At 45.9% G+C, this 25,875-nt stretch overlaps 1 protein-coding gene across 3 annotated transcripts in view; it reads left to right on the forward strand.

The window, feature by feature from the left end:
- SYNPO (synaptopodin) overlaps positions 1–24,551 on the forward strand; it is an 82,482-nt gene extending 57,931 nt beyond the window's left edge. For all 3 annotated transcript variants that reach the window (XM_083488322.1, XM_083488321.1, XM_083488323.1), the window contains exons 4-5: positions 5,439–7,777; positions 18,576–24,551. In XM_083488322.1, coding sequence (XP_083344448.1) covers positions 5,439–7,777; positions 18,576–19,577 — 3,341 coding nt within the window. In that variant the 3' untranslated portion in view covers positions 19,578–24,551. The remainder of the gene's footprint in view (positions 1–5,438; positions 7,778–18,575) is intronic.
- Positions 24,552–25,875: the final 1,324 nt, after the last annotated feature.

The following is a 25,875-nucleotide window of genomic DNA, read 5'->3' on the forward strand; positions in this document are numbered from 1 at the left end:
GGGCAATGCTTATCTGAGTTTGGTTTCCCTCAGTCCAAGGGCCTGATCCAGCTTCCAAGTAAACTTTCCCCCTCCGTAATCCCAACAATTTTGGCGGTGGTGTCAAAAAGAGAAAATACATAAAACAGACACATCATGCTGTGATTCCCTCAGTGTGTGTGCATGCACACAAGTGTTTGCAAGTGAGAGTGGGGGTGGTCAAACCCACTCTTGTGATTTATTTATTTATATTTATATTCCACTTTCCCTCAATGGAAATGGCCATAATAATTCTGTGGGGATTGGCCCATGGTGAGCCAGTGAGCTTCATGGCTAAGTGAGGTTTTGAACCCTGGTCTCCCAGGTGTTAGTCTAACTCTCTAACTGCTACACCACACTGGTTTACAGCTTACTGCTCCAGGGAAGAGGCAGCGAATGAAATGATTTAACCCCCTCAGTCCATATGAAAATCCCCCACCCTCTCCCTACATATGCTATTAACTTTTTAAAAACTTGACAGTGACAGGCTTCCTACTTACACCTTTAGTGTCACATCTAGCATGGTGCTAAAACTGCAGCTTGTTTGCTTCTTTTCGCTCATATCATCCTGGCACCATCCTTAAATGGGAAGCGTGCAAGGCATGTCACAAAACATCCAGGAAGTTCCAGCTTTATTTCCTTAGGAACTGAGAGAGAGATCATCTCCTGGCCACTTAGTTAGAAATCTCCCCAACAAAAGGAAGGTATAGGCAGACCTGCCCAGACGTTTTGTCCAACTGAAGTGGCTCTTGTTACCCCATTATTAACCCTCTCCTGCGTAAACCGTTGAACTTACAACAGTTGAATGAATCTTTGAGGATCTGCGATGTCTGCATGAAATGTTTCGTGGAAGTTTTTTCCTCTCTTTGGAAAGATTAATAAATAATAATAATAATAAATAATAATAATAATAATAATAATAATAATAATAATAATAATAATAATAATAATAATAGATTATTTATACCCCACCCATCTGGCTTGGTTTCCCAAAAAAGGCATTTAAGCCTTATTTATATTATGAGAATGCTAAATAATGAGAGAAAATGTCAGCCTTTTATGAGAGCACAAAAATTCCACCCTTCTATCACAGTTCCACATTTCTATTTGCCAACGTTCTGCTTGATTTGAGGGGGTGTGTGTGTATATATATATATATATAAAGTAGCTTTTTAAATAGATACAGTTGTTTAAATGTGCTTTTATTGTATTGTGAAATCACTCTGAGATGCTTCATAGAAAGCAATTCATAAGTGAAGTTAATCATCATTATCACCCTGCAATCAATGATTCAGGATGTAGTAAAAGAGGGCAGCAACCATTGCCAGGCACTGACTTTGCTCACCTCCAGCTATGAACTTTGAGGGTAGACTTCAGTCACAGAACCCAAGACTTTGAGATGCAAGTTCCAAGATATTACGTGATCCTTGGGGCACCTGAAAGAGAGACACAATGCCCTGGCTTTCTTCTTTCTTCTTTTTCTTTCCTTCAGTGGTCCTTTGAGTCTTCTTTCCTATCCTCTGCTTCCTATCCTCCTATCCTCTACATTCACCTTTCCCCCTCTTCTCCCTCCTTTCATTTTTAGGGTATATGTTTATGTGTGTAAATCACTCTCTGTCCTCTGTCTGTGGTAGGGTCCTACATTCTCATCATATTCCTTATGAAGGAAGGAGCTGGTGCCCCTATTAACAAAAGTGTTAATACTCCATGAGCAACAACTGCTGCAGTCAGAATAATCAGGGCACTTGCTGCAGTCAGAATAATCTAATATGGGGTACATACACACCATACAGTTAAAGGATATGACTTCCCGCAAAGAATCCTGGAAACTGTAGTTTCTCCCTCACAGACCAACAGTTTTCAGCACCCTTAACCAACTGCAGCCCCCAGGATTCTTTGGGGGAAGTCATCGGTAGAGCATGAGACTCTTAATCTCAGGGTTGTGGGTTCAAGCCCCATGTTGGGCAGAAGATTCCCAACTAGATGATCCTTGTGGTCCCTTCCAAATCTATGACCTGTGTCCTTTAAATGTGCTTGAAAGGTACGGTGTTTATGCAGCCTATTTGTGGAAGGCAGGTTTTAACATCAATTCCCTTATATAGTGGTCGACCTAATCAGAAATAATTGAATATGTCATCTTCTGCTCAAAGAAACCTCACAGGACCCTCACTTCTTGTTGTTGTTTAGTCATGTCCGACTCTTCGTGACCCCATGGACCAGAGCACGCCAGGCACTCCTGTTTTCTACTGCCTCCCGCAGTTTGGTCAAACTCATGTTAGTTGCTTCGAGAGCACTGTCCAACCATCTCGTCCTCTGTCATCCCCTTCTCCTTGTGCCCTCCATCTTTCCCAACATCAGGGTCTTTTCCAGGGAGTCTTCTCTTCTCATGAGGTGGCCAAAGTATTGGAGCCTCAGCTTCAGGATCTGTCCTTCCAGTGAGCACTTAGGGCTGATTTCCTTAAGAGGTTTGTTCTTCTTGCAGTCCATGGGACTCTCAAGAGTCTCCTCCAACACCATAATTCAAAATTGTGAATTAAGGACCTTCACTAGAAACGGCAAAATCGCCAACAAGTAGCATGATTCTGACCCCAGCTGTGAGCCCAAAAGCCTAAAGGGGAACTGGGAGAATCCTTTGCCTGGGCAAGCCATCCTCCTTCTCCCTCGTGCCACCGTCCTCAGTAGGAATGTCAGCAGTTGGCCTGTAAACTTTTTATAACTGCCCTTTGTTTCTGATGTTTCCTCTTGCCAGATGTATGAAATCATGGGAGTTTCAGAAAAGTTGCTCATAGGAAATGGCTCACCCAGAGAAAATGCATTCTGTGTCCTTCCACATCCTTTCTGGAACGTTGCTAATAGCCACTTACGCCATGACCCATGGCCAGACAGTTTTTAAAAGCTGGCAGCTCCCCACCTCCCCTAGACAGTTAAGGTGAGTTAGGAGGAACCCAAGTGGCCTATATTTCACGCTTTTATGAGATGCTAAGTGGACTCTGTTCTAGGAAGCTGTTGGCTAATTAGCTTGAACCCCTGATTGGTTAGGAATCATACGAAAGGCCCCAAATGATGCCAATTTATTATCGGACGCTGCCATCTTGTGTTTAGGTTCAAACAAAATTATTAGGCCGGCACTCTGCATCTGCTGTGCAAGAGGTGAGCCTCCCAGCAGGGTTCAGAGACAATAGTTTATTTTTCTAATTTTTGTGATAACCCGGCTCATTGTGCTTAGCCAAGCCTCTGTAGAAAAGGGGAGATCTGTGAGACAGTTTTGAGCTGGCCAACTTCCTGCTTGGAGCATGTTTGTACAGGGTGTTTGAAACCAAGTGAACTGCAACCTGAAACCATTTGAAGTCTTTCAATAAATTCCTTTTGCATGCAGTCATTTACAATCACAAAGCAAAGCTGCGTACAAAACAGGGACACAATCTCCCAGTGACTTTTTTCCTTGCGTTTTCTTGCAAAAATTGATCTTGAAAATAAAGAGAGTAGAATGCCTGGGATTTTTCCATTGTAAAAAAAAAGGGGGGAAGCATTAGAATGTCTTTGCTGGCAGGCAGTTATGCACATATGCAATGGTCCTGGGAGCAGGGACTTGGGGTGTGAGGGAAGGTCCACATAATTCACTAAGGAGAGTGAAAAAATTGTATGCAAGGCTGGGATGAGGAAATAGTTCCCAATTCTTGCAATCAATGATTAACTTCCAAGCCCTCCCAAATAGTGTGATGACTGCCCACTCTGTTATATGTCTGCTTTAATTACATTAAACTTCATTGATAGGAAAGGCCAGAATAGCTTCAATTTACTTTGGTTGGCATTTACCTGAAAATCATATGTATGCTGTCCTGTGGACCCTTGCTCTATATCTGATATATTTATAAGACAGATTTTAAGGCTGGGCACATGATGTATAGTAGAAATACATAAAACATTCACATAGTGCTTAAGTTGAATTTTCTGAAAAGTGGAAGAAAAACAATGTTGTTGCTCTCGTTGTTGCTGCTCTTGTTTGTTGCTTTCATTATTCAATTCTCAAGCCCATTTAGAAACCCAGTCCCCAAAAGTTCTAAACAGTGATACACTGAAATGCACTTGAAAAACACCCCAGCATTTTCTGCCCTCTGACACAGTGGGTCACAGTGAAGTCTACAGTATTCTAAAGACCATCATCAAAACCCAGTATTTCTGCATGCGTGGATAGGGTAGGGTTACCAATGTCCCCAGTTCCCGGGGATGGTCCCTGGATTTGCAAATCTGTCCCCGGACAAATTCCGTCCCTGGAATGTCCCTAGATTTGCAAATCTGTCCCTGGGAAATGTGGCAGCAGCAGCCTCAGCAGCCCAGAGCCAGTCTGGTAGTGCAGTTGGCTCTTGCTGGCTTCAGGAGCTGCTCACTGCTGTGGCGCCCGCCATTTTTCCTCGCCGGAAGTCCCTATATGATGTGTCTTGTGCTCTGGGCTGCTGACTGCCGCTGCCACCACCACTGCCAAAGGGGAACCGGGGGCGTCCGGCGGTACAGATCTCCTGCCCCCTTCCCCCTTTGTTTTGACTGATTGGGAGAGGCTTGGGAGTTGCCCAGTTTTTTAAAAAACTCTGCGCATTTGTTCCTCAGGGTGTGAAATAAGGGCTTTGCACCTTTATACAATATGCATGTGTGCTTGGACCCAGGATCTTTTGCCTCACCATCCCCACTACTGACTCCCTGTTGCTACTCAGCTTCAAAAAAAATAATAATTTAAAAATGTCCCCAGATTCATTGAAAAAAAATCTGGTAACCATAGGATAGGGGACAGGGCTTCTGTATTCTAAACAACTATTTTTGCCACCTGCAGCATAACTAGCAATTGTTCTGCAGGAATGAAAAAGGCTGCCTCCAGGCTGCCAGTATTTTATGGGATTCAACTGCATACCAGAAATTTAGGCTAGAGCAATTAAAGTGAGTTAAAAGCCCTCTCTTGCCCTAGTGCAACGAATCTTGCTGTTGTCCCCTAGCAACTGGTATTCAGAGTGTACAACAGGGTACTGCTGTCCACTTTTTATTATTAATAGCAATAATTATGCAGCTATTGCTGGCATTTAAAACAATGACAACCATATTCATTTTGGTCAGCTGTGTCTAGTATGCCACTTTTTAATTTTATGTTATGATTACAACTTAGTATCAATGGTAGTTATCTGCCGAAATACATTAGCATATAAAAAAAAAGCCTTGACAACTATATACTTCTGTGGCTTGTGATTTTGTTGGCTTTGAGTTACTGCTTTCTGTATATGCTTTACAGGTGCTTTTTTCTGGGTTATGACCAACAAGTTTTAGTTTAAATTAATCGTATTCCAGTTGGGTAGATGTGTAGTATGTATGTATGTTTTCTGGGACTCTTTGATTCTTGAGTTAACACTGTCCTCTGTATCCTTTCTCTTCCTCAGATGTTTCGAGAAGTGCCAGCCTTTCTGAGAAAGAGCTGAAGGAAGCAAAAGCCAGGAGCCAGAGAATTGCAGCTCAGCTGACAACCCCACCCAGCTCCAACTCCAAAGGGGTCCTTCTGTTTCACCGGCGCAAGCAGCGGGTGAATGCTTTTACCTTAGAAGCCCCCAAGACAACAAACGTGAAGCAAGCAGGGGCCGAACGCATCCCCAGAGCTACTCATAAGCACCAAAGCAGCCCAAGACATGGGAAAGAGCCCCATTTGAAACAGGCCTCAATAGACATTGGAGCATCGGAAGGATTATCCTGTGCCAATAACTCTGAGTTGCGGGGGCAAAAAGGCAGCATGGAAAAAAACGAGAAAAGCCTGGCTCTGGAGCAGACTCTAGATAACACACAGGGCTCTCAAAGGCATAAAATAAGAAGTGAGGAGGCCTTTTCCACAATCCACACCACGTTGACCTCTGAGGAAATCCCGGCTGAAGACTTTGAGCAAATCCCTCTCAGCGTGTACCTGAAGGAAACTACGGGGACAGCCTCCACCAATGGAATGCATGAACTTATCGCCAACGAGTTTGAAAAGGCACTAGTTACTGAGCAAGTGCCAGTTGTTGACAATACGGAAAAAATACTGCCTATTTTTGATGCTGTCCCTGTTGCTGACAGGGAGAATAACAGCACCATTCTTGAACAGGCGCCGTGCGTACTGCATACAGACAGGGAAAACAATGTTCTCGATAAAGAACCATATTTGCCAAATATTGACAGCAAGAATAACAACAACAACATCCCTGACAAGGTGCTGTATGCACCTGTTCTCGATCAGGAAAACAATATTTTTCTCGACAAGCCAATGAGTGAACCAGTGATTGGCAGGAAGGAGAACGGAGAGATTCTCAACAAGGAGCCGGATGTACCAATCATTGAGGACAAGGACGTTTCACCTGCTGCTGAGGAAGAGAAACCCATGCTAGCTACCGACACGCAGCCCAGCGAGACTGTGACACACACTAATAAGCAGTACTGTGAAGTACGCCTGACTTTGTCTAAACCGTTGCCTGTGAAGAACCGAACCGCAAGACCATTTGGGACTCGACTGCTGGCTGCAGCTCAGGCGCCAGTAGAGAAGAGTCCTGTGGCTGAGTTTCCTCCTCCACCCACTTATGCAGAGACGTTTTCCAGCCCTCCGCCAGTAACTAGGGTCAGGTCACCTCCGGCCTACTCAGCGCTGTATCCTACTGAAGAACAGAAAGCTCCTGTTCCCCATGAGGCTACGTATGTGGACAGCAGACCAGGACCTCTTCCTGGAGGAGAGGACAGGGAGTCACCAGCAACCAAAACAGGCCTTCTGGAGGAGTCCGTAGCCCGCAGAGCAACAAAGAAGTCCATGTTCACCTTTGTCGAGAAGCCCAAAGTGGCTCCTAATCCAGATCTCTTGAATTTAGTCCAGAGAGCAGATAACAGGAAAAAGGGGAGAGGACAAGGAGGAGCATCCAGTCTGGAAGAGGAGCCATTTGCTCTGGGCGCAGAGGCCTCTAACTTCCTGCCTGAAAACAGATCAATAGAAGGACCAGCCCAGGCTCCTGCAGATAATGCCCCAGAGTGGTCTTCGTGTTTAAGGTCACCAAGAATACAACCCAAGCCGATGATCAAATCCAACCAAAGCCTATCAGAGGCGAGAGGAAAGGGGGCAGAACTATTTGCCAGAAGGCAGTCAAGGATGCAGAAGTATGTCATTGAGTCTCCATCGCACCCAGACATAGGCAGGTCACCTTCTCCTACCATGTCCCTCCCTCCCTCCTGGAAATACGCTTCAGAAACTCATCTCTCCCCAGTCACATTCCAGGCCCCTCCCAAAAGTCCAGCCAGATCTCCCAAAGCTGCTCCTATGCCTTTGTACAACAGCAACATGTCGGAGAGCGAGATTTCCAAAAAGGAGCTGGAGATCTCCAAGCAGCAGCCTTACCAGCTTCAGTCCTCCTTGTTCATCCTTTCCCCAGCCAAAGACCCTGTGAGGTCCTTACCAAAAGGGGCACCGCCGCCCAAGCCTGTGGTTGCTGAGCCCATGTATATGAGACAGGCCTCTTGCCCAACATCTCCCTTGCCTCCTTCTCCTGTTTTTCATCCACTTGCCCAGTTCAGCCAGGGCAGACCATATCCTGCTCCTTTCGCCCCGTCACCCGGGACTTCGCTTGCCCCTCAGAATGTCCAGACAAGCATGGAAGCATCGCAGGAGCCGCCTTTTGAATACCCTTCAAGAATTTTGTCACCGAGAGCAAAAGGAGTCTTCCAAGCTCCAAGGCCTTCTTATTCCACCAAGAATGCTGGAATTGAGCCTCAGGTGTGGAGACCTTTTTACTACAAGTAATGGTATCTGTACAGGGGTTTGGGCAAATGACCGGTGTCATCGTTAGCTGCTGATTGGTGGTGTGCAAAAAAAAAGGCAAAAAAAGCAAAATGAAGACAGCTTGCAGGTTACAAATCCAATAGGATTTGCATACAATATAGCCGTATCTCAAACTCCAATGGGCCAGACAACGTTTACACTAAGGAAACTGAGCTCAAGTGAGCAGACAGGTGCTCCCCTCAGGCATTTCTGCAGCCAAGGTCTGCGGTGGAAGCCCAGTTTAACGTAATCCTGGGATGCCTTGGCCTAGCAGAACTTGTGCAATCGGATCCATAAATTTGTGCAGATTTAAGTTCCAAAGGGAGCTAAAGAGTGTGTGAATGCAGTGCACAGTAGGAGCATAAAAGTAGTCCAAGCATAGGAGTCCTAGAAGATTGTTAGCAGAAGCTTGACTGAAACAGGAAGAGCGTCTGGTGCCTTCTTTCTTCTGCTGCCCAGAAACTTTATGGAGCATCAAATCTCTGGCTTCATCTCTCCGCCTTGCCTTCTGAATTTCTTCCTTGCTCTGCAAGACTTTTCTTTCTCTGTTCTCTATGCATCCGGAGACTTTAGCATGACCTGCTTGCGACCTCTGCTCTCTGCTGACGCCAAAAGGCATGCGCTCCTTTCCTCACTCGAACATCTTTGATTTCGGACAATGTCACTTCCACTGATACCTGTTTCTGCTTCCCATATGTTTCTGCTTTGTATATTTCCCCACTCTCTACTTTTCTTTCATTGTATCCTTTAGACAACAACACTGAGAATTACTTCAGGGTGAAGAGAAGATGCAAATAGCCTCTAAGCACCCCATTTGTACTGCACAGCAATGCTGATGTACTTACCCTGTTTTGCTGATCTGGAAAGCCACACACTAGCCAGCCCACCCCGCCCATCATGAAGGGTCTAGGCTAAAGACACACTTGAAATTGTTCCTTTGGTGGCCAAAGAGGTTTCTGCAGGTGTGCTGTTGTTATCTTACACAAAAAAATCTGTACCCAGACATATTTAAGATAATATTCTTATTAAAGTTGGCAAAAGCAGGCTTCTAAACAACTGTGGCACAGGCATACATATAGCTCAGTGCCACTGTTTAGCCCTGGGTGAATATCATAGTGAAGTTTTATACAGCAGACGATAGGATGATTGTGAAGATTGAATACCAGTAGCATTTCTCAAAGTGACTCTGCAGTTGCCCCACAGCAGAGGCAAGATTGTCCACCCTAGCAAATACTAACAGAAATCAGGGGTGTACGGGATATGATCCCATGGTGCAGTGTCTTCTGCATAAAATTGTGATTGTTTAATTGTTTAGTTTTAACAAATATGTTTCTGGCCCTCATGGCTGTTGGACAAGGGCAGAGGAAGCACAGAATGTGCTCTGAAAAGACCAGAAGGCAAATAAAGCAAACCTCAAAGTATCTCTTTTAATTTTACTGCTCTTTCATTACCTCCCATGGATTTGATTAAGAGTACTGAGTATTTGGGGCTGACAGCACCACCAACACACTGGTCAAAAAGAAGTTTAGGTACTTACTGCATTTCTGTATTTCCCAATAACTGAAGTTCTCCAGGTGGTTTATTTCTCCTGGGATTTGGATAGTAAGGAACACCCTCCCCACTCAAAGGCTAGTGGCCTGCAGTGTTTTACTTCCACACAGACTTTGAAGTCAGCTATGCAGGTCTTTCAGCATAGCATCGTCTATGGGGGTCTATGGTCTGGTGTTATGCAGAGTAATCAAGCACCTGTCGTTTTCTCTCAAAAGAGACACACCAGGCATTACATAATACAGCTGACAACCTGGGGTATCATTAAGACCACGAGGAGCCATGCATTAGTTGCAAAACTGGGAGGCCAATAAAGTCCTGCATACAAAACGCACAAGTGGATTTCATTCATTCATTAATTTTGGGCATTAAGAAGTGTCTCTTGAAGGAAGCTAACTACAGACTGTCCTTTGGGAATAGACAAGCTCCATAAAACCAGGTGCTCATGTTGAGCAACCAAATCTCCATTAAATCTAACGTGTAGTACTTTATAGTCAGTCTCTCCCCAATCCCATGACAGTTTGGATCAACCAGCTCAAATAAATTTAAAAAGTAGATGCAGTGTATTTACTCAACCCATTGCCACGAAAGGACACAATCTAGTTCTCTCTCTGTCTCTGAATCTCTCTCTGTCTCTCTATACATCTCTGTCTTTTCTTTGTGATCCCACAAGGCTGCCAGACAAATCCTTCTGTGAGGACATAACTGAAGGGAGTTAAAAAATCAAGCATCTCCAGGTAGAATTACCAATCATACATGTGAGCCAACAACCTCCATTGGCTGGTAGCACTAAATGCAAATCCCACATGACAGTGTTTGTTCAGTTCCACATCTTTACCCCTGGCCAAAATTAGTACCGTGCATCGAAGCTTCATACAAGTGAAAATTCCCAACAACAGAACGTTACAAGCTTGACCCCTGGGTTTGGCTCCAGACTCAGTCATGCTAAGAGTGGGCCCATTGAAATCAGTAGCTAATTATTAAGTCCATTGATTTCAAGGGGTCTCCTCGAAGCAGGACTAAAATCTGGATTGAGCCCTAGAGTTGAGTTTGCCAATTGCTGTAGGCTACATTCCAGCAGAGCTAACTGGCTGGCAATTGTAGGCCGTGTCCCCAGTAGGAGAACATGTGGAGAAGCTCTGTAATTCTAGGGAATTTATAGGGCAAATGCCTGTGGAGGAGCAGTATACGTAGGTTGGAGAAGATGGGATAGTTACAGGGATGGCAGGAAAATTACAGGATAAGTGCTATGGGATAGCTGGGTATTTATAGAGCAAAGGCTTTTGCCATCAGCTCTGAAGTTACATGTCCACATAGGGTACTGCTGTTTATGGCCACAGATATCTGCATTGTAGTTGAGATATAGCAGTCTTTTTTACCATTTCCTTCAGAAATGTCTGACAGAATCCTTGGGGAATTAGTTAAGATGGAAGCCTTTATGCATATTTATGCAAATCTCTAGCCAGTTTGATAGACGTTTCCACCAATGTTGACAATTAAGTTTATTTATAAAAGTATTTCTGCACTGCCACGTCATAAAATTCCAGGGAGGTGCTCAATGATAAACCATAAAACACCATTAAACGAAATTGCATGGAAGTCGTATTGATCTGATGAGGAGCCAGTAAGGCCCTCTTCACCTCCATCCCAATTGCATTTCAATAAAATGGAAACACATGCCCTATCAGAGGAGACCAAACCATTGCTAAGCTCTTCTGTCTTTTAAATGTTGCAGCCTCTTCGGAAGAGAAAAACAAAACTTGGCACTGTCCATTTGCAGGTGTTCGGGTGTGCACATTTTAGATTTCTCATAGTCTAGTGATGAAGGAATTAAAGACTGCTGTGTGTGACACAAACAATATTCCCTGTAAAGACATTTTAAATGGTTCCACACAGCACAGGAGTTTGTTTTTGTTTTTTTAAACTTTCTGGTCAAGTCTGGAGAAAGTCAGACATTTGCAGGAGCAATGCTAAATTCACCACGGGATGTTACCCATCTTTAGAGAAGGTGAGGGGGAATTTTGGTCTGGTTCACCATTTTATGCAAACCTGCCTAAATTTGCACGTCCCAGAACAATACAGGAATCAAAATATGCTTCCGAGTTTGCACTTCTTGAATTTTGCAATGCAGTTCTACAACAACATGTGCAAGCATTATGGAAAAGCGTGAATAAAAATGCACATGTTAGTGAGGGTAACATACAAAAATGCATTATATTAGACAAACCTGCATTCATAAATTCCTATATTAGGAGAAATGGGTGCTTAAGATGCTGGTGGATTTTCATGAGAACTTTAAAAAAAAAATTATTAATGCAGAACTGAGCTTAAAGATTGTGGAGAAGTGAACTTAAAATTGGAAACTGAGCGGAATCAAAATAGATTCATTCATTCCTACCCACCACAGGGCTGCCTTCATTCATGATGCCAGTGGTTAACAGTTCTTTATGGCAGTGCTAGAGGTGGCCATATAAATAGGTCATGCATATAGGATCTTCTTCTTCTGTCACGTAGCCCTGGGGAAATACAGACCTTATATTACCTCCAAAGTTGCTGGCCAGTACAGCAATGGCAGGAAGCGCAGAACCTGAGCTTTTTGCTACTGGGGCACCTGGGTGAGATTCCAGGAACATAAATCTGGAGGGGTTCACAGTCTCTTCCTGAGGAAGGGATGGGAGAGTGACCAAAGTCTGCCTTGTAACAAAAGGCCATCGAAGGCAACGCCCTGTGAAACAAAGCAGCAAGGAAACATTCCTCAGCTCACTGCCTTCCCTTTGCTGCTGAGCAGTTGGGTTTTTAAAGTGTAATGGAAACTTTTAGGATAAGATTGCAAGATGCTTGAGTTAGGCTAGAGCAAAAACTAGGAGCAGGTTTCTGTTTCACTAGGCTAACACATCTACTGAGGGAAGTGGGTTTTATTTTTATTTAAAAACCACTCTACATTTTTACATAGCATTAAAACAAAACCCATAAGCTTGCATTGCACTGAGGCTTTTCTTCTGAATCAGCCGAAGTATTGTGTTCCGACCACATTTTAGCCTTTGCCCGGTGTACACCCACAGCCACAAAGGCCTGGCATCCCAGCTGCACATAATAGAGCAGATGGGGCGGGATAGACTTGCCTCTGTTGGTCCCCTTTAAAAAAAGAAAGTTTGCCTGTGCGTTCCAGCACAGGTAAGAGGGAATGCACAACCTCAAAAAGAATGGATTAAAAAACCCAAACAAAACAGAGGGTTTGCAAAATGACAGGGTGTCGCTGCAGAGAAATGGGAGTAGCCCTGCTGAGATTCAGTACTCCCATTAAAAATAAATGTGGCTGGATGAAGTTTCTGTACTGAAACCATACAGTGCCCAGCCTCCAAAGTAAACAAACACAACAGAGAGTCCTGTTCAGCACTGATACCACCTTTGCCATCACAACACAAAGTGAATGACTGAAGGCTTTTCCTCTCCTTCACCCGCTTTCCCCCAAAGCAGTGGCAGTGATGGCAATGGTAGTATTAGGGAGAACTAACTAGGTCAAAGGTGGGACGTGGGTGGCACTGTGGGTTAAACCACAGAGCCTAGCACTTGCTGATCAGAAGGTCAGCGGTTCGAATCCCCGCGACGGGGTGAGCTCCCGTTGCTCGGTCCCTGCTCCTGCCAACCTAGCAGTTCGAAAGCATGTCAAAGTGCAAGTAGATAACTAGGTACTGCTCTGGCGGGAAGGTAAACAATGTTTCCGTGTGCTGCTCTGGTTCGCCAGAAGTGGCTTAGTCATGCTGGCCACATGACCCGGAAGCTGTCTGCGGACAAATGCCGGCTCCCTTGTCCAGTAAAGAGTGCCGCAACCCCAGAGTCGGCCACGACTGGACCTAATGGTCAGGGGTCCCTTTATCTTAACTAGGTCAGAGGTGGGGAACCTGAGATCCAGGGAGCAAATATAGCTTCCTAAGCACTTCCTACACTCCTCCTCCCAAGTCACTGTCCTGCTCCACACTCTCCTCCAGGGTTTTTACCCAGCTGGAGTGTGCCCTTGAATGGTATTGACAAGGGCTCTTGTTGCCTGGATTAGGGATATGGGGGGGGGGGGTTGATTCAGTTTCTATTGAAAGAAACTACCTTCTTTGCACAACTTTTCAAAACAGTACTGAAATACAACCAATCTTCAAAATCTGCAGTTCCTCCAAATTTTGTAATGGTGTTTTTCAGCCAAGTAATGTATAAAGGTAAAGGTAAAGGTACCCCTGCCCGTACGGGCCAGTCATGTCCGACTCTAGGGTTGTGCGCCCATCTCACTTAAGAGGCCGGGGGCCAGCGCTGTCCACAGACACTTCCAGGTCATGTGGCCAGCATGACAAGCTGCACCTGGTGAGCCAGCGCAGCACACGGAAACGCCGTTTACCTTCCTGCTAGTAAGCGATCCCTATTTATCTACTTGCACCCAGTGGTGCTTTCGAACTGCTAGGTTGGCAGGCGCTGGGACCAAGCAACGGGAGCACACCCCGCCACGGGGATTCGAACCGCCGACCTGACGATCGGCAAGTCCTAGGCGCTGAGGTTTTACCCACAGCGCCACCCGCGTCCCTAAGTAATGTATACCCCCCCAAATGTGACTGCTAGATTAAAGTGTACATAAAAATGCATGGACTTAACCATCCAGGGGTCCTTTACTTTTGCCTTTTATATTATTAGTAATAATAACATTTAAAAGTATTATATTAGGGGAAATTGTTTTGCCAAAATCTGTACACTGGCAAAATTGCGTACAAACCATTTTTTTTATACTGGGAGAGATACTCTTATGAATTTACATGAGGATTTTTTAAAAATCGCAAAACTGACGTGGAAACCTGGAGAACTGAATTGTAAGATTGGAAATATGTGAAAATGAGGCTGTATACATACTATACCTTTAAAGCACATGGGTGTTCATGGTTGCCATCTTTGTGACCCCTTGGGCCACTGTTATGGGTCTTCTTAGACAGTGCCTATGGGAGGTGACCGCAAAATGCATCTGGTTTGGCAGATGCTTCATGTCTAAACTTCCTCTGTTTGGCCGCGTCTAGATCCCCTTCCCTTTACTGAAACATCATTGCAACAGTGGAGAGGGAACAGAGCCTCCATAGACAATAGGGTACTGAAAGCAAAGGAAATTTAAGCACTCTTTCCAATAGTTTCTGCTGTGATGTAGTTATGGGTGGGATACAGAGCAAGAACTAAACCTCTGTAATCCTTGGCACAGAAATGTAAGCAAACCACTTATTTTCATGTGTCAGCATTTCCGCTAGTGGCAGACAGTGAAATGTTGGTAGCAGGGGGAACACACTGAGGAAATGAAAGAGGTTCATGCAGTGGATAGGAAGAACAAAGAAAGGGAGAGAAAGAGAGGGAGAGGGAGATTCTACTTCTCTTTGTAATGTTTGTTGCCCAACTGCTGATATGACTTGGAAAATCACAGAAAGCATCTGAAGCACCTTTCTTATACAGTGGTACCTCGGGTTAATAACTTACGGTAATTTGTTCTGGAGGTCTGTTCTTAACCTGAAACTGTTCTTAACCTGACGCACCACTTTAGCTAATGGGGCCTCCTGCTGCCGCCTGAAGCTTCATCCTGAAGCAAAGTTCTTAACCTGAGGTACTATTTCTGGGTTAGCGGAGTCTGTAACCTGAAGCGTCTGTAACCCGAGGTACTACTGCAGTTTGGAGTGTTTCTGTAGGCTGGCAGGGTCATAGATCAGTAGCTAGGACACATGCTTTGAATGCAGAAGGTCACAGGTTGAATTCCTTGCCACTCTAGGCAGGGCTAGGAAGGACCTCTATTTGGAACCCTAGAAAGCCTCTGGCAGTCCTGTAGACAATACGAGCCATTTGGATCAGTGATCTGACCCAGTATAATGTCTCAATAACCATGACATCAGTCATTGAAGGGATCACACAACTGTTGTCAGACTCAGCACCACCCCACCTCTGATCCATCTTGGCCTTATACTGCTTATTCTATAGCTGGTTGTCCCAAAACAGCAAGTGCTATTTGCAGTGCTTGTTTTGTGACAGTACTCACTGGTACAAAGTACTCTCACCTTCCTGCCTGCCTTTTGCTGCCCATGGCAACCATTTTGTGCTGGTACCCACAGCACTTTTATCAAGATAGGAGTACTACCAGCACCTTGGTTTTTGTGTGTGTTAGTTTCTTTTTTTAAAAAAACCAAAGAACCACTTGCCATTCTTCTACATAAATGAGAGGAACAGCAGGTCAAATTGTACAGTAGTGAACAGAGGATCCTCAAAACCTGTGCTTAACATCCCAGCCTTTCTTTATAACATGTAGCACATGCATTGAACCTAGGCAAAAGGAACAACAGCAATTCTGCCTTGGTTGGCCTCCTTCCAGTCGCTTATCTCTCAGTGTTCCTCACTTATAAAATATGAGCATTCACTTACTGTCTTTGATCAGATCTTTATGTAGCTCTGTTGGCTAGCTGCAAAGTTTTCTGCTAGAATTCCTAAACTATAGTAACTCAGATGTAGATTTATCCTAACACAGTCTCTGCCACAGTCTCTCTTTGGGACTACAACTCTCATCAGCCCCAGCAAGCACAGCCATGCTGACAGGGCTTTGATGGGACTTGTAGTCCAAAAACTCCTGGAAGGCGGCAGATTTGGGCAGGCTACACTAGTGTCTGAAGGTTGCCTCGGTGTATGGCTCATTGCTCATTGGTTCCACCCCACAAGCTGGCATTTTTCATCTGGCTCCTCCCTCAAGTCATTATTTTGCCCCTGGCTCTGGTTTGAGGACCTCAGTATTCTAGGGAAAAGCAAAGTACATTCTATAAATGTGAAATATGTCCACTCTTGCTACGCCTGATGTATTAGAACCATGTGGGAAGCCACAGGTTTCGCACATGGTTCTAATGGGACAAGAGAGTTGGGATGAGAGAGAAATTTGATTCAGTTCACCTTTAAAGATGAACCTACCTACTTCTCATTTTCCAAAACAGTATGAGAACCGTAGCACAGCTACCCTTCAAAATTCACACTACTCCAGCCAGTGTTTGCCAAATTGCATATATTGGGGGAAAGTGTGCGTAGAGATGCATATATCAGTGAAAACAGCATGCATAATATTGAGGAAGATTGCGTGCAAAAAATAGGTACGTGGGTCATATCTGCAAACAAGCGTGTTTATTAGGAGAAATTCACACAACATTCTGACAGATTTTCATGTTTATTTGGAGAACTGAACTTCATGCTTTGAACGCAGCATGCAGTAAAACTTGCTGGGTGGCTTATCTGCCTGATGTGCACCAGCAATTGAATGGAGATTTGCCACATGCAGTGATCTAAGTGGTGAGGGGCCATGCAACATGTTATGCCCTCTGGTAGAGGAACTACTTCATTTAAACCATCTATGGGCCTGATCCAACAGAAATAGCATGCATAACCAGCTCTTAGAGCTTGCATTCTGGGATGGGGAGAGAGAGAGATGCATTCTTCAAGTGTCCAAAAATGCACAGCTTAATTCTGCTGAGATATCAGAAACAGAGGATACCTGGGTCCTTTATCAAAAAGTACCGTATTTTTCGCTCTATAGGACACACTTTTCCCCCTCCAAAAATTAAGGGGAAATGTGTATGCATCCTATGGAGCGAATGCAGGCTCCTTGGCTTCAGCGATAGCAACGCGAAGTGCAGAGGGAGCGTTCCCTTCGTGCTCCGGAGGCTTCGCATTGCTTTCGCTGAAGCCTGGAGAGCGAGAGGGGTCGGTGCACACCAACCCCTCTTGCTCTCCAGGCTCCAGGGATAGCCACCTGAAGCCTTCGGAGCACAGCGCGAGTTCCCGCTGTGCTCCGGAGGCTTCAGGTTCCTTTTGCTGAAGCTGGGAGACCAAGATTCTCCTGGCTTCAGCAGAGAGGGAGAGCTGCGCAGCGCCCCTTCAGCCAAGCGGCAGGAGAATTGGAAGGGGCTCCGTTTCTCCTGCTGCTTCACTGAAGGGGCACTGAGCAGAGAGGGGGAGAATTTTTTTTCTTGTTCTCCCCCTCTAAAGCAAGGTGGTTCCTAAGGTCGGGTGCGTCCTATAGAGCGACAAATATGGTAATTGCTGCTCCTTGTAACTGAGGGCTGCAAGACTGGCCTGAATGTCAGAGCATGCATGCTTCTGCATTGCTTCTTCCCTAGAGTGTGGGACTTTTGTTCCAGGTAGGTTCCAGTCACATTTACTCATTCACCAAACCCTTCTTGCAGTTTCCTACCTCTTTACTGGCACAGCTGGGAGAGAAGGGATCTGAGATATCCCTGCCTGTGCTTGTTTTGGGAAACATAACATCCAGATTCATTGATTAGGGTTTTTCCCCCCCTTGTGCAAATGCCTGTAGCAGAAATGGTTGGCTCAAAGTACAAATATACAGCCTTTTTTTTTAATGGTTCTGGCAAAACCATTGCTTAATACAAGTAAGTATTTCAGAATTCCTTGGGTTAATTTATAAGGACAGAGGAGATTTAAACTACCATACTTGTTTGTATATGCAGGGATAGGACGTGAATACTCCTATTGTTGCCCATGTGATGGAGAAAATTGTGTGTGCCTATGTCTTTGTGTGTGAGCCACCTAAGACCTTCAGCTTAAAGGGAAATGATGGTTTAAAAACAAGCAACATATTCCACAGCTAGTTAAGCCATCAGATAGCAAAGAAAGGTTTTAGTTGTATCCCCTGCAGACCCTGCCATTCCCTTCCCCAAACCCTATGCTAGCAGGTATAAAATTCTTGGGTGGGAGATAGTATCAAGTGGAAGCCATACAGGTGTATCACTGTCATTGGTTCTAGAAGCACAGTGTTTGTACTAGGAACTTACCTGTGTCTGGCTGAAAGCTGTATGTCATTTTCTGGAATCTCTCTCTCTATCTATCCACCTTCTGTTTTCAAGGTTTTTCTGATTAGTTCTCACATATGAACCTTTCCCTCTTACAGTGATGTCAGCAGGATATTCTATTCCCTGATCTCATTGAGAAATGGTAATTCTGTGAGATCATGTGCCTTGCCCAAGGTCACCCATAGAGAAACTGATACAGCTGGGAAAGGAATTTCAGAGGTCCTGCTCTCTGACCCATACTTCCTCTTTCAGTGACCATTTCAGACTGCCAAATATACCAGCCTTCCACTGATAAACTTAGCTTGAAGGATGTCAAAGGGGCAGGACACTGACCTCATCTCTTGTTCCCCTTACAGGAAAGGAAGATGTCCCTCCCTGCTTCCCCGACGTGGACTCCCCGACTGCTGCGCCGACCACCTAGCAGTTTAGACGGTTGGGTGAGCCCAGCCCAAACTCCAGAGCCCGAGGAAGGGCTTATAGAGGCCTTTCGAGTAGCCAGTGTCATGACCCCGCCTCCTCCGCCCATGTCTCCATCCTGGAGCGAAAGATCTGTGTCCCCATTTCGGCAAGAGGCCGACCCCAAGTCCAGCCGGCAGATGCAGGCGCTGCTGGCCAGAAACATCATCAACGCTGCCAAGAGGAAGAGCTCTTCTCCCAAAGCTGTGGCCATAGAGAGCTTCAGGCCCTTCACTCCTCCTGCTACTCCCTCAGGCGGAAGTCCTAAGAGTGTGGGCAACCATTCCCCAAGTCCACTGCAATCTCCCAGGCCAATGAGGGCTGACGGGTACAGGCGCGTCTCTCTCCCTCTCTCCGCCGCACCGCCGCATGCCAGTGCGTCTTCAAACAACAGTCCCAGGTTGCTAGGCAGCCAGTCTCCGACCTACAAGAGCCCACTGCAGTCTCCCAAAGCAGTGCGGATGAATGGGAACAAGTATTTCACCATGCCTGCCAGCACTGGGGCATCCCTCTGCCACGCAGCAGCATCCAACAATGGCCTGAGAACAGCAGGCACCCATTCTGTGGCCCAGTCTCCAAAACCCTCCATCATGGAGAGTCACAGGATCTTCACACCCCCAGGAAGCACAACCAGGAAATCATCGTGTCCCAGCCCTAAGAATGTGGACACCTGCTCCCCCACCATCAAAAGCCCTTTGCAGTCTCCCATGGTAGGAGTCCGTTCTCCGCTGAAGCGCTTCACCTCCCTGTCACCCACCAACTCAGACGTATCCCTTGACTCAGAAGACTCTGGGATCAAGTCACCCAGCATCCGCAGCTTCAACATTTGTCCTCGGGGCTGGAATGGAAGCCTGAGGCTGAAGCGGGGAAGCCTCCCTGCAGAAGCCCCCTGCACCTCCTAAACCTAGGACAGCAGAAGAGAAGGAGAAACAACCTGCAAAGTTGCCTGTTGCCAAAATATTATGCAGTCCTACTACAGCCACTTAATCCCACCCATCTCATTAAGCATCAGGAGGAAGGAGCTGGGCCTGCACAGATGTAATCCCTTCCCAAAAAGCCTGCTCCTTTCTGGGGTTTAGAAGAATGGATCAGAGCCCATTTGTTTGTGGGGAAGACCTTTCAGATCAGAGGTACTCTCAAACCAAGAGAAACATGGCTGAGATTCTACCCTCCAACACACCAGATCGCCATGGGCTCCAACCTCACAGCATTTGCCTGCTTTTTTGGCGTTCATCTGTCTCTGCTAGACTGGAGCCACCAGTGACTTCCTCGCTCAAGGGAGTCTAATGAGGCTTTGGCTGCTTTTGTTGTCACGCAGCAACATCCTGTGGGATGAGGACAATTGTACACACACAGCCTGCAGCATAATCCCCGGCAGACTGTCAACACGAGAGAACAGGAGGAGAGGCCTGCCAACAGCTTTGTTTGCCTTCCATATGATAGCTGTTATTGGCTTTCCCCCTCTATTCTGACGGTGGCTGCTAGTCTGCCCTCACACCAGGGGGGCTGGACATGAAGGTGAGGCATGGCCAAGAACCCCACTCAGCAGTTACCCCTGGTGGCTGATCTGTGCAATGCAGCTTTAGCTCCAAAGAGAAGGCCTGGCTTTACACAAGCCTGTGTATCCAAAGAAGCTAGCCTCATGGGCTCTAGGGTGCTGGAAATCCACACTGGGATGTGACCCAAGCAATCCTGTATCCTGGGGCGGAGGCGTGGAATATTCTACCACAACACAGGTGGAGTGGCTGCTCAGTCCAGAAGGCAAAGGCGAAACACTCAACATAAAAATGACATCCCTGCAGCCAATGTCCAGAATGTTATCTGGGTCCCAAAATTGATAAATGCCTGGAACATTTCCTATGGAACAATAATTATTAGCCAAGCGTTACAAGAGAGCATGATGAAGACCACCTTTCCTCAGCAATACTATATCAAGACTAATGTGCCTTAAGTTGGTCCCTGGCAAACACCCTCTCTGTTGGGGGGCGGGGACCCAAGCATTTGCTCTAAAGCCTGTTCTGATGAGAATCTGTGTGCCTGGAGGTATTCCTATGGGAGGCCTGAGACACTCTGAGTAGTGCAGTATGACTCCGTTAAGACTGCAGATCTCCTGAAGGGGTTGGGAAGAGAGGCAGGGCTGACCTAGGACTTGAAAGACGGACAGCTAACTGACTCCCAAATCAGTTATATTTCTCATGACAGCAATATCAGCAGGTTGAGGCCCGTTTTAAAGACTGTATAAGACTGTGCAAGGACGACGACTCCAAGAGAAAGAGACTCCTTCAGTTAGGCTCCCCTAGAAAAGAGGCTGGATACAGCAAAAGTGGGCCTTGCCAATGGGCTCATGTTCCCAACCCACTCTGCTATAAGGTGGCATGGCGTATTACCTGAATAACCATAAATAAATGGCAAGTGTGCCTTGTTTGGCCAAAGTCAGGAATGCCTCCTGTGTAATGGAAAGGTCAAAAGGAGGCTGCTTGGGACTGGAATTGGCTGACTGGACTTTGCTTCTTTGCTGCGTCCTTTCCACTTGCCACCACCATCAAGGACCTGATAAACAGACTTTCCTATTTTGTGCTACCCAGAGAAGCTCCCTTTCAAATCTGGCCACCCACGTCCAGCCCATTTCCCTGTGCGATGCTGTGTAACGCGCTGCCATGTAGGCGATACTCTGACTGGCATGGGCAGGGCCGTATCAGATGTTTGCCCCACTTGCCCTTGATTCTGCAGGCATCCTCTATTTTTATCCCACTAACCTTTAAAGACAGGAGCATGCCTTAGGTGTTAATTCAAGGGGAGCCAGGAACGAGTAAGCTAGGCCCCCGTCTTTGTTTCCTTCTGATCATGCATGGCTCGCAATGGGGGAGAGCAGGCAGGGGACACTGCAAGCGGTGGGCTCCTTGGAAACGTAGCCGAGCAAGCCAGCCTAGCTTTGTCACGTGGCATGGACGTACTGCCGCCATTCTGCTGCTCTGGTAGTGCAGACTCACGGCAGACCCCCCTAGTCAAAGGCTCCCATTTGTGGGGACAAGGAGAAGCAGGGTAGGGCAGACCATCAGGTGATTCAAGCAGGCACCATTGGAGGCATATGGAGATCACAAGCCCTGTGTATATAGGACCACAAAGAACAATTGGACTGCTTCCATCCACCAAGGCTATCAGTAGCTACTGGCCACAATAGTTTTGTTCTATCTCCACTGTTGGAAGCTGGAGTAGACTCAGCAGAGCTCTTCTAATGCTCTTACATAGTGTTCCCAGACTTATTATAAAGGGGATCCACCAATGGAATCTGGTTGTTTCAGGGAAGAGGACCTGCACATATCTGCCTTAACCCATTGCTCTCCATTGCCCCCGACACTTATTTCAAGCAACCTGTCAACCCAACTTTGAAGCCCTTATGCCTCCGCTTGCTGTAGTCAGCAACAGCAGGGGCTCAGGGAAGCCAAAACAGAGATTCTGCTGCTGCTGCTGCTGCCATGAGGACCTGAGTTCTGCCTCCTTGACTCAGCATGGAGAGGTGTAAGAACACCCAGTGCTACAAAATGTTTGCTTCTTCCCTGCAGCTGCTTGGCCCCTCGGGCTTGGAGGTCAAGCAGATACTTTGCTGCTGCTCCAATTTCACCGGAGGAATGGCAAGGGAGAAGAGCATATCACACATTGGATCCCACGCTGAGGCCCTCTGTTGTGACTGACAGGCCTAAGCGATAAATTTCAGTCCCACAGGCAGGGAACTCATGGGTACATCAGGTACCGTTCTCAGATAGCTAGCTAGCTCTCTCTCTCTCTCTAGCCAGTTAACTTGTCCTTTGCAGAAGCAGCAGCAAAGTGAGGGCAGGGACTGATGGGGACAAGGAAAGGTTGCTGATGCCCTCTAGAGGTTCGTGGGATCAACTACGAGATTTTTCACTCCTCCCGAGAGCATGGTAGAGACAAGAGAAAAAAGGGAAAGTTGAGTGTAAAAGCAACAGCGGTTGATTGAGCTTTTGACAAAGAGAACACTGTGGCAGAGAAAAAGCTCAGCTTTGGATCTTCCAGGAAGAAGGTCTCGGTTAGTTAGCAGTTGGAAGCGTTGCATGTCGTTGAGTGTGTGGGAGGGAGGCACTGATCTGGGAGAAGGTGCTGAAAGATGCCACGAATCTCTAAAGGGCTCCTTGTTGTTCCCTGAGCCATGCGGGCAGCCTCTAGAACACACTGTTGCTTGCAGCCGAGGGAAGCTAAGATAAGGAAATTGAAAACATGAGATACAAAATGTATCAGTAATAGCATATCCCTGAACTTTCTGAGAGAGACAAGAAACCTCTTGCTTTCCCTGAGAGAGGGATTAAAAAGGAAAGGAAAAGAAAAGAAAGCAAAGTTATATTTGAAAGAATAAACTGATTATATCCTTGGTTCCCGGTACAGACTTTTAAAACTCCCTCTCCAGGTCTAAGCCCTCTTCCAAGCAATTTTTGAAGAACTGCTTAGTGATGTTGCATTTAAAGAAAAACTGAGTGAGTTTAAGAAAAGCTAAAGCTCTGCTAGGGTAGAGGAGGGGGTTTAAAAGCATCTGCTTGTCCCTGATTTCACAGGCTCTGCCTTCTCCACTTTTACCATGTGTGTGAGATGCTTCTCATTGCTGAGGAGGCCCATGTTTGCGGGCTGGATGTCTGCAGCTAGCCCTCATGGGTGCAAATTTGGAGACGTCTGATCTAGTGTGACTGCATTGATCCAACCTCCTTTGAGTGTGAGAATAAACCATGAAGTCTAAATTGTATTATCAAGCTCCAGGGACTCAAATTCAGTAGCATAATTCTTCTTCTTACAGTTAAGATAATCCTTCTAAATCAATCTGAAGATTGATTTCCTTTGAAGAGAAATGAGAATTTTTACTCTGCTTTTACAAACCAAACCACAACAATTAGTCGATGAAGGGATACCATTTTTCCTAATGGGCTTTTTGAAAACATTGTATGTTTTTTTCCTCTTCAAAATAGTGACAATGAATCCCCCCCACAAACAATGTATACTGATACTGCATGTAAATAGTAGCAATGACTTTGAAACAATGTATGATATCCACTCTGCAAGAGTATGTGCACAGCTAACCATTTCCTACAGTGCAAAGAAACGGTTTTGATAATCTGTTACAAAAAACAATTTCTCTATGTTTATTTTCCATTAGGGAATCAGTTATCAAGCATGTGTTGTTTCACATAAACCTGCCCCTCGTGTAAGTTACAAAGCAAGATGAATCAGGGACAATATGCACAACATTGAGCAGCGCAAACCTTTGCACAGCTACTCAGAAGTAAGCCCCATTGAACTCAATGGGGCAGTTAAGCATCGAGCCTAAATTTAAATCCTTTGCTTATAAATCAGCGGTCAGGTCTCCTTGCAAACACCTGGACTCAGATTCACAGCAGAAGCCTTGACCTCCCCATTCTTGAAAGGTCCCAGATAGGGATATATGCCAAAGATCTTATGAGCAAAATTGATTCCCAGTTCACAAGAGCTTTTGCATGCAAAGCAGATGTGTAGTTTCTGTTAGTATTGCTGTTTCCCTGGGCATCTCTCCCAGAAAACAAAGAGCAAGAGGAAGGATGTATTACTATCCCAACTGTAACACACTGCCATGGTTGGAGCTGGCAGCTCGATTCAAGAGGAACACAGAGGAATTGCTGGAGGAGAAAAGATGTTGTTAATTAAATATTGCAAGTGTCTCACTTAGGGGGCCTCTTGGGCGACTCATGACTTTTTGGCTTGTGGGATGTCTTTGTTCTGAAATTCTATAACCAAGAACACACTGGGCTTGCTGTCTCTTCACCAGATGCTCTTTGCATTAGCACTGCACCATGCCTCTGTATAACAAAACTCCCAAATAAATACATTAGCCCACACGGCCTGGTCATCTCGTGTTATTTGGGAACCAAATTATTAGCCACAAGAAAAGAGGCCTCTCTCTCTGTTGTGCTTACATGCAGTCTCCATGGGTTCACTTCCATAGACACATAACGTGCTGTAGGGGTCATTCAGCTAGGACCCAGAAGATCAGGGTTCAAATATCTACTTGGCCATGAAGCTCATGGAGTGACCTCAGGTGAGTTACTATCTCTCATCCTAACCTACTTTTCTGGGTTGTGAGGATAAAATGGAAAGGCGGGGGGGGGGGGGAATTGTGTGTGCTCCCTTTGAGCTCCATCTCAAACTCCAAGAAAAGGTGGGATACAGTTGTAGTGATAAATGTAGTGATAAATGAAAATAGTAATTGTTGTTGTTGTTAAAATTTATATACTGCCCTATACCTGGAGGTCTCAGGGCGGTTCACAGAATAAAATCAAGATACAAAACCACAAAATACATAATAAAAATAAAAATAACAACCCAATACACTTCAAGTTACATACGCTTCAGGTTACAGACTCCGCTAACCCAGAAATAGTGCTTCAGGTTAAGAACTTTGCTTCAGGATGAGAACAGAAATCGGGCTCTGGCGGCACGGCAGCAGCAGGAGGCCCCATTAGCTAAAGTGGTGCTTCAGGTTAAGAACAGTTTCAGGTTAAGAACAGACCTCCAGAACGAATTAAGTACTTAACCGAGGTACCACTGTACCCCCCCAACCCCCCAACCCCCATTTTAAAAGGGCATAGGATGTAAATCAGATCAACCAAAGGCCTGGTTAAAAAGGAACGTTTTTGCCTGACACCTAAAGGTGTATAATGAAGGCACCAGGCGAACTTCCCTGGGGAGAGCATTCCACAGACAGGAAGCCACTGCAGAGAAGGCCCATTCTCATGTTGCCACCCTCCAAACTTCTCAAGGAGGAGGCACATGAAGAAGGGCCTCGGAATCTCAGAAATAATCTTTTACTGGGAAGGGGCAGTATCCAAATGAAATTCCACTGAAGTCCCCTTCTCCTCCCCCATGCCCTCCCAAAATATGCTCCAGGTTTCCCTGCAACCCTCCAGAGCAGATTTAGGTGGTGCGCAGGGAAAGGAGAGGGCAGAGCAGTTACACTGCACAGCTAAAAGTCATTGCTCAAAGCACACTATCCGTTTAGCTGTATGCTGCCCTAGGGGGATGATCTTAATGCCTCTGGTGGCAGTCACCTGACAACAAAAATGGCTGCTGGAAATAAAAATAATAGTGCTGCGAAACTGTAGGAACATAGCTTGCTGAGGTCAGTCACTGGGGCAGGGGTGGGGGAGAGACTCTGTTGAAGTA

This window comes from Podarcis liolepis (assembly GCF_965112155.1).
Source record: "Podarcis liolepis genome assembly, chromosome: 2".
NCBI lineage: Eukaryota > Metazoa > Chordata > Lepidosauria > Squamata > Lacertidae > Podarcis > Podarcis liolepis.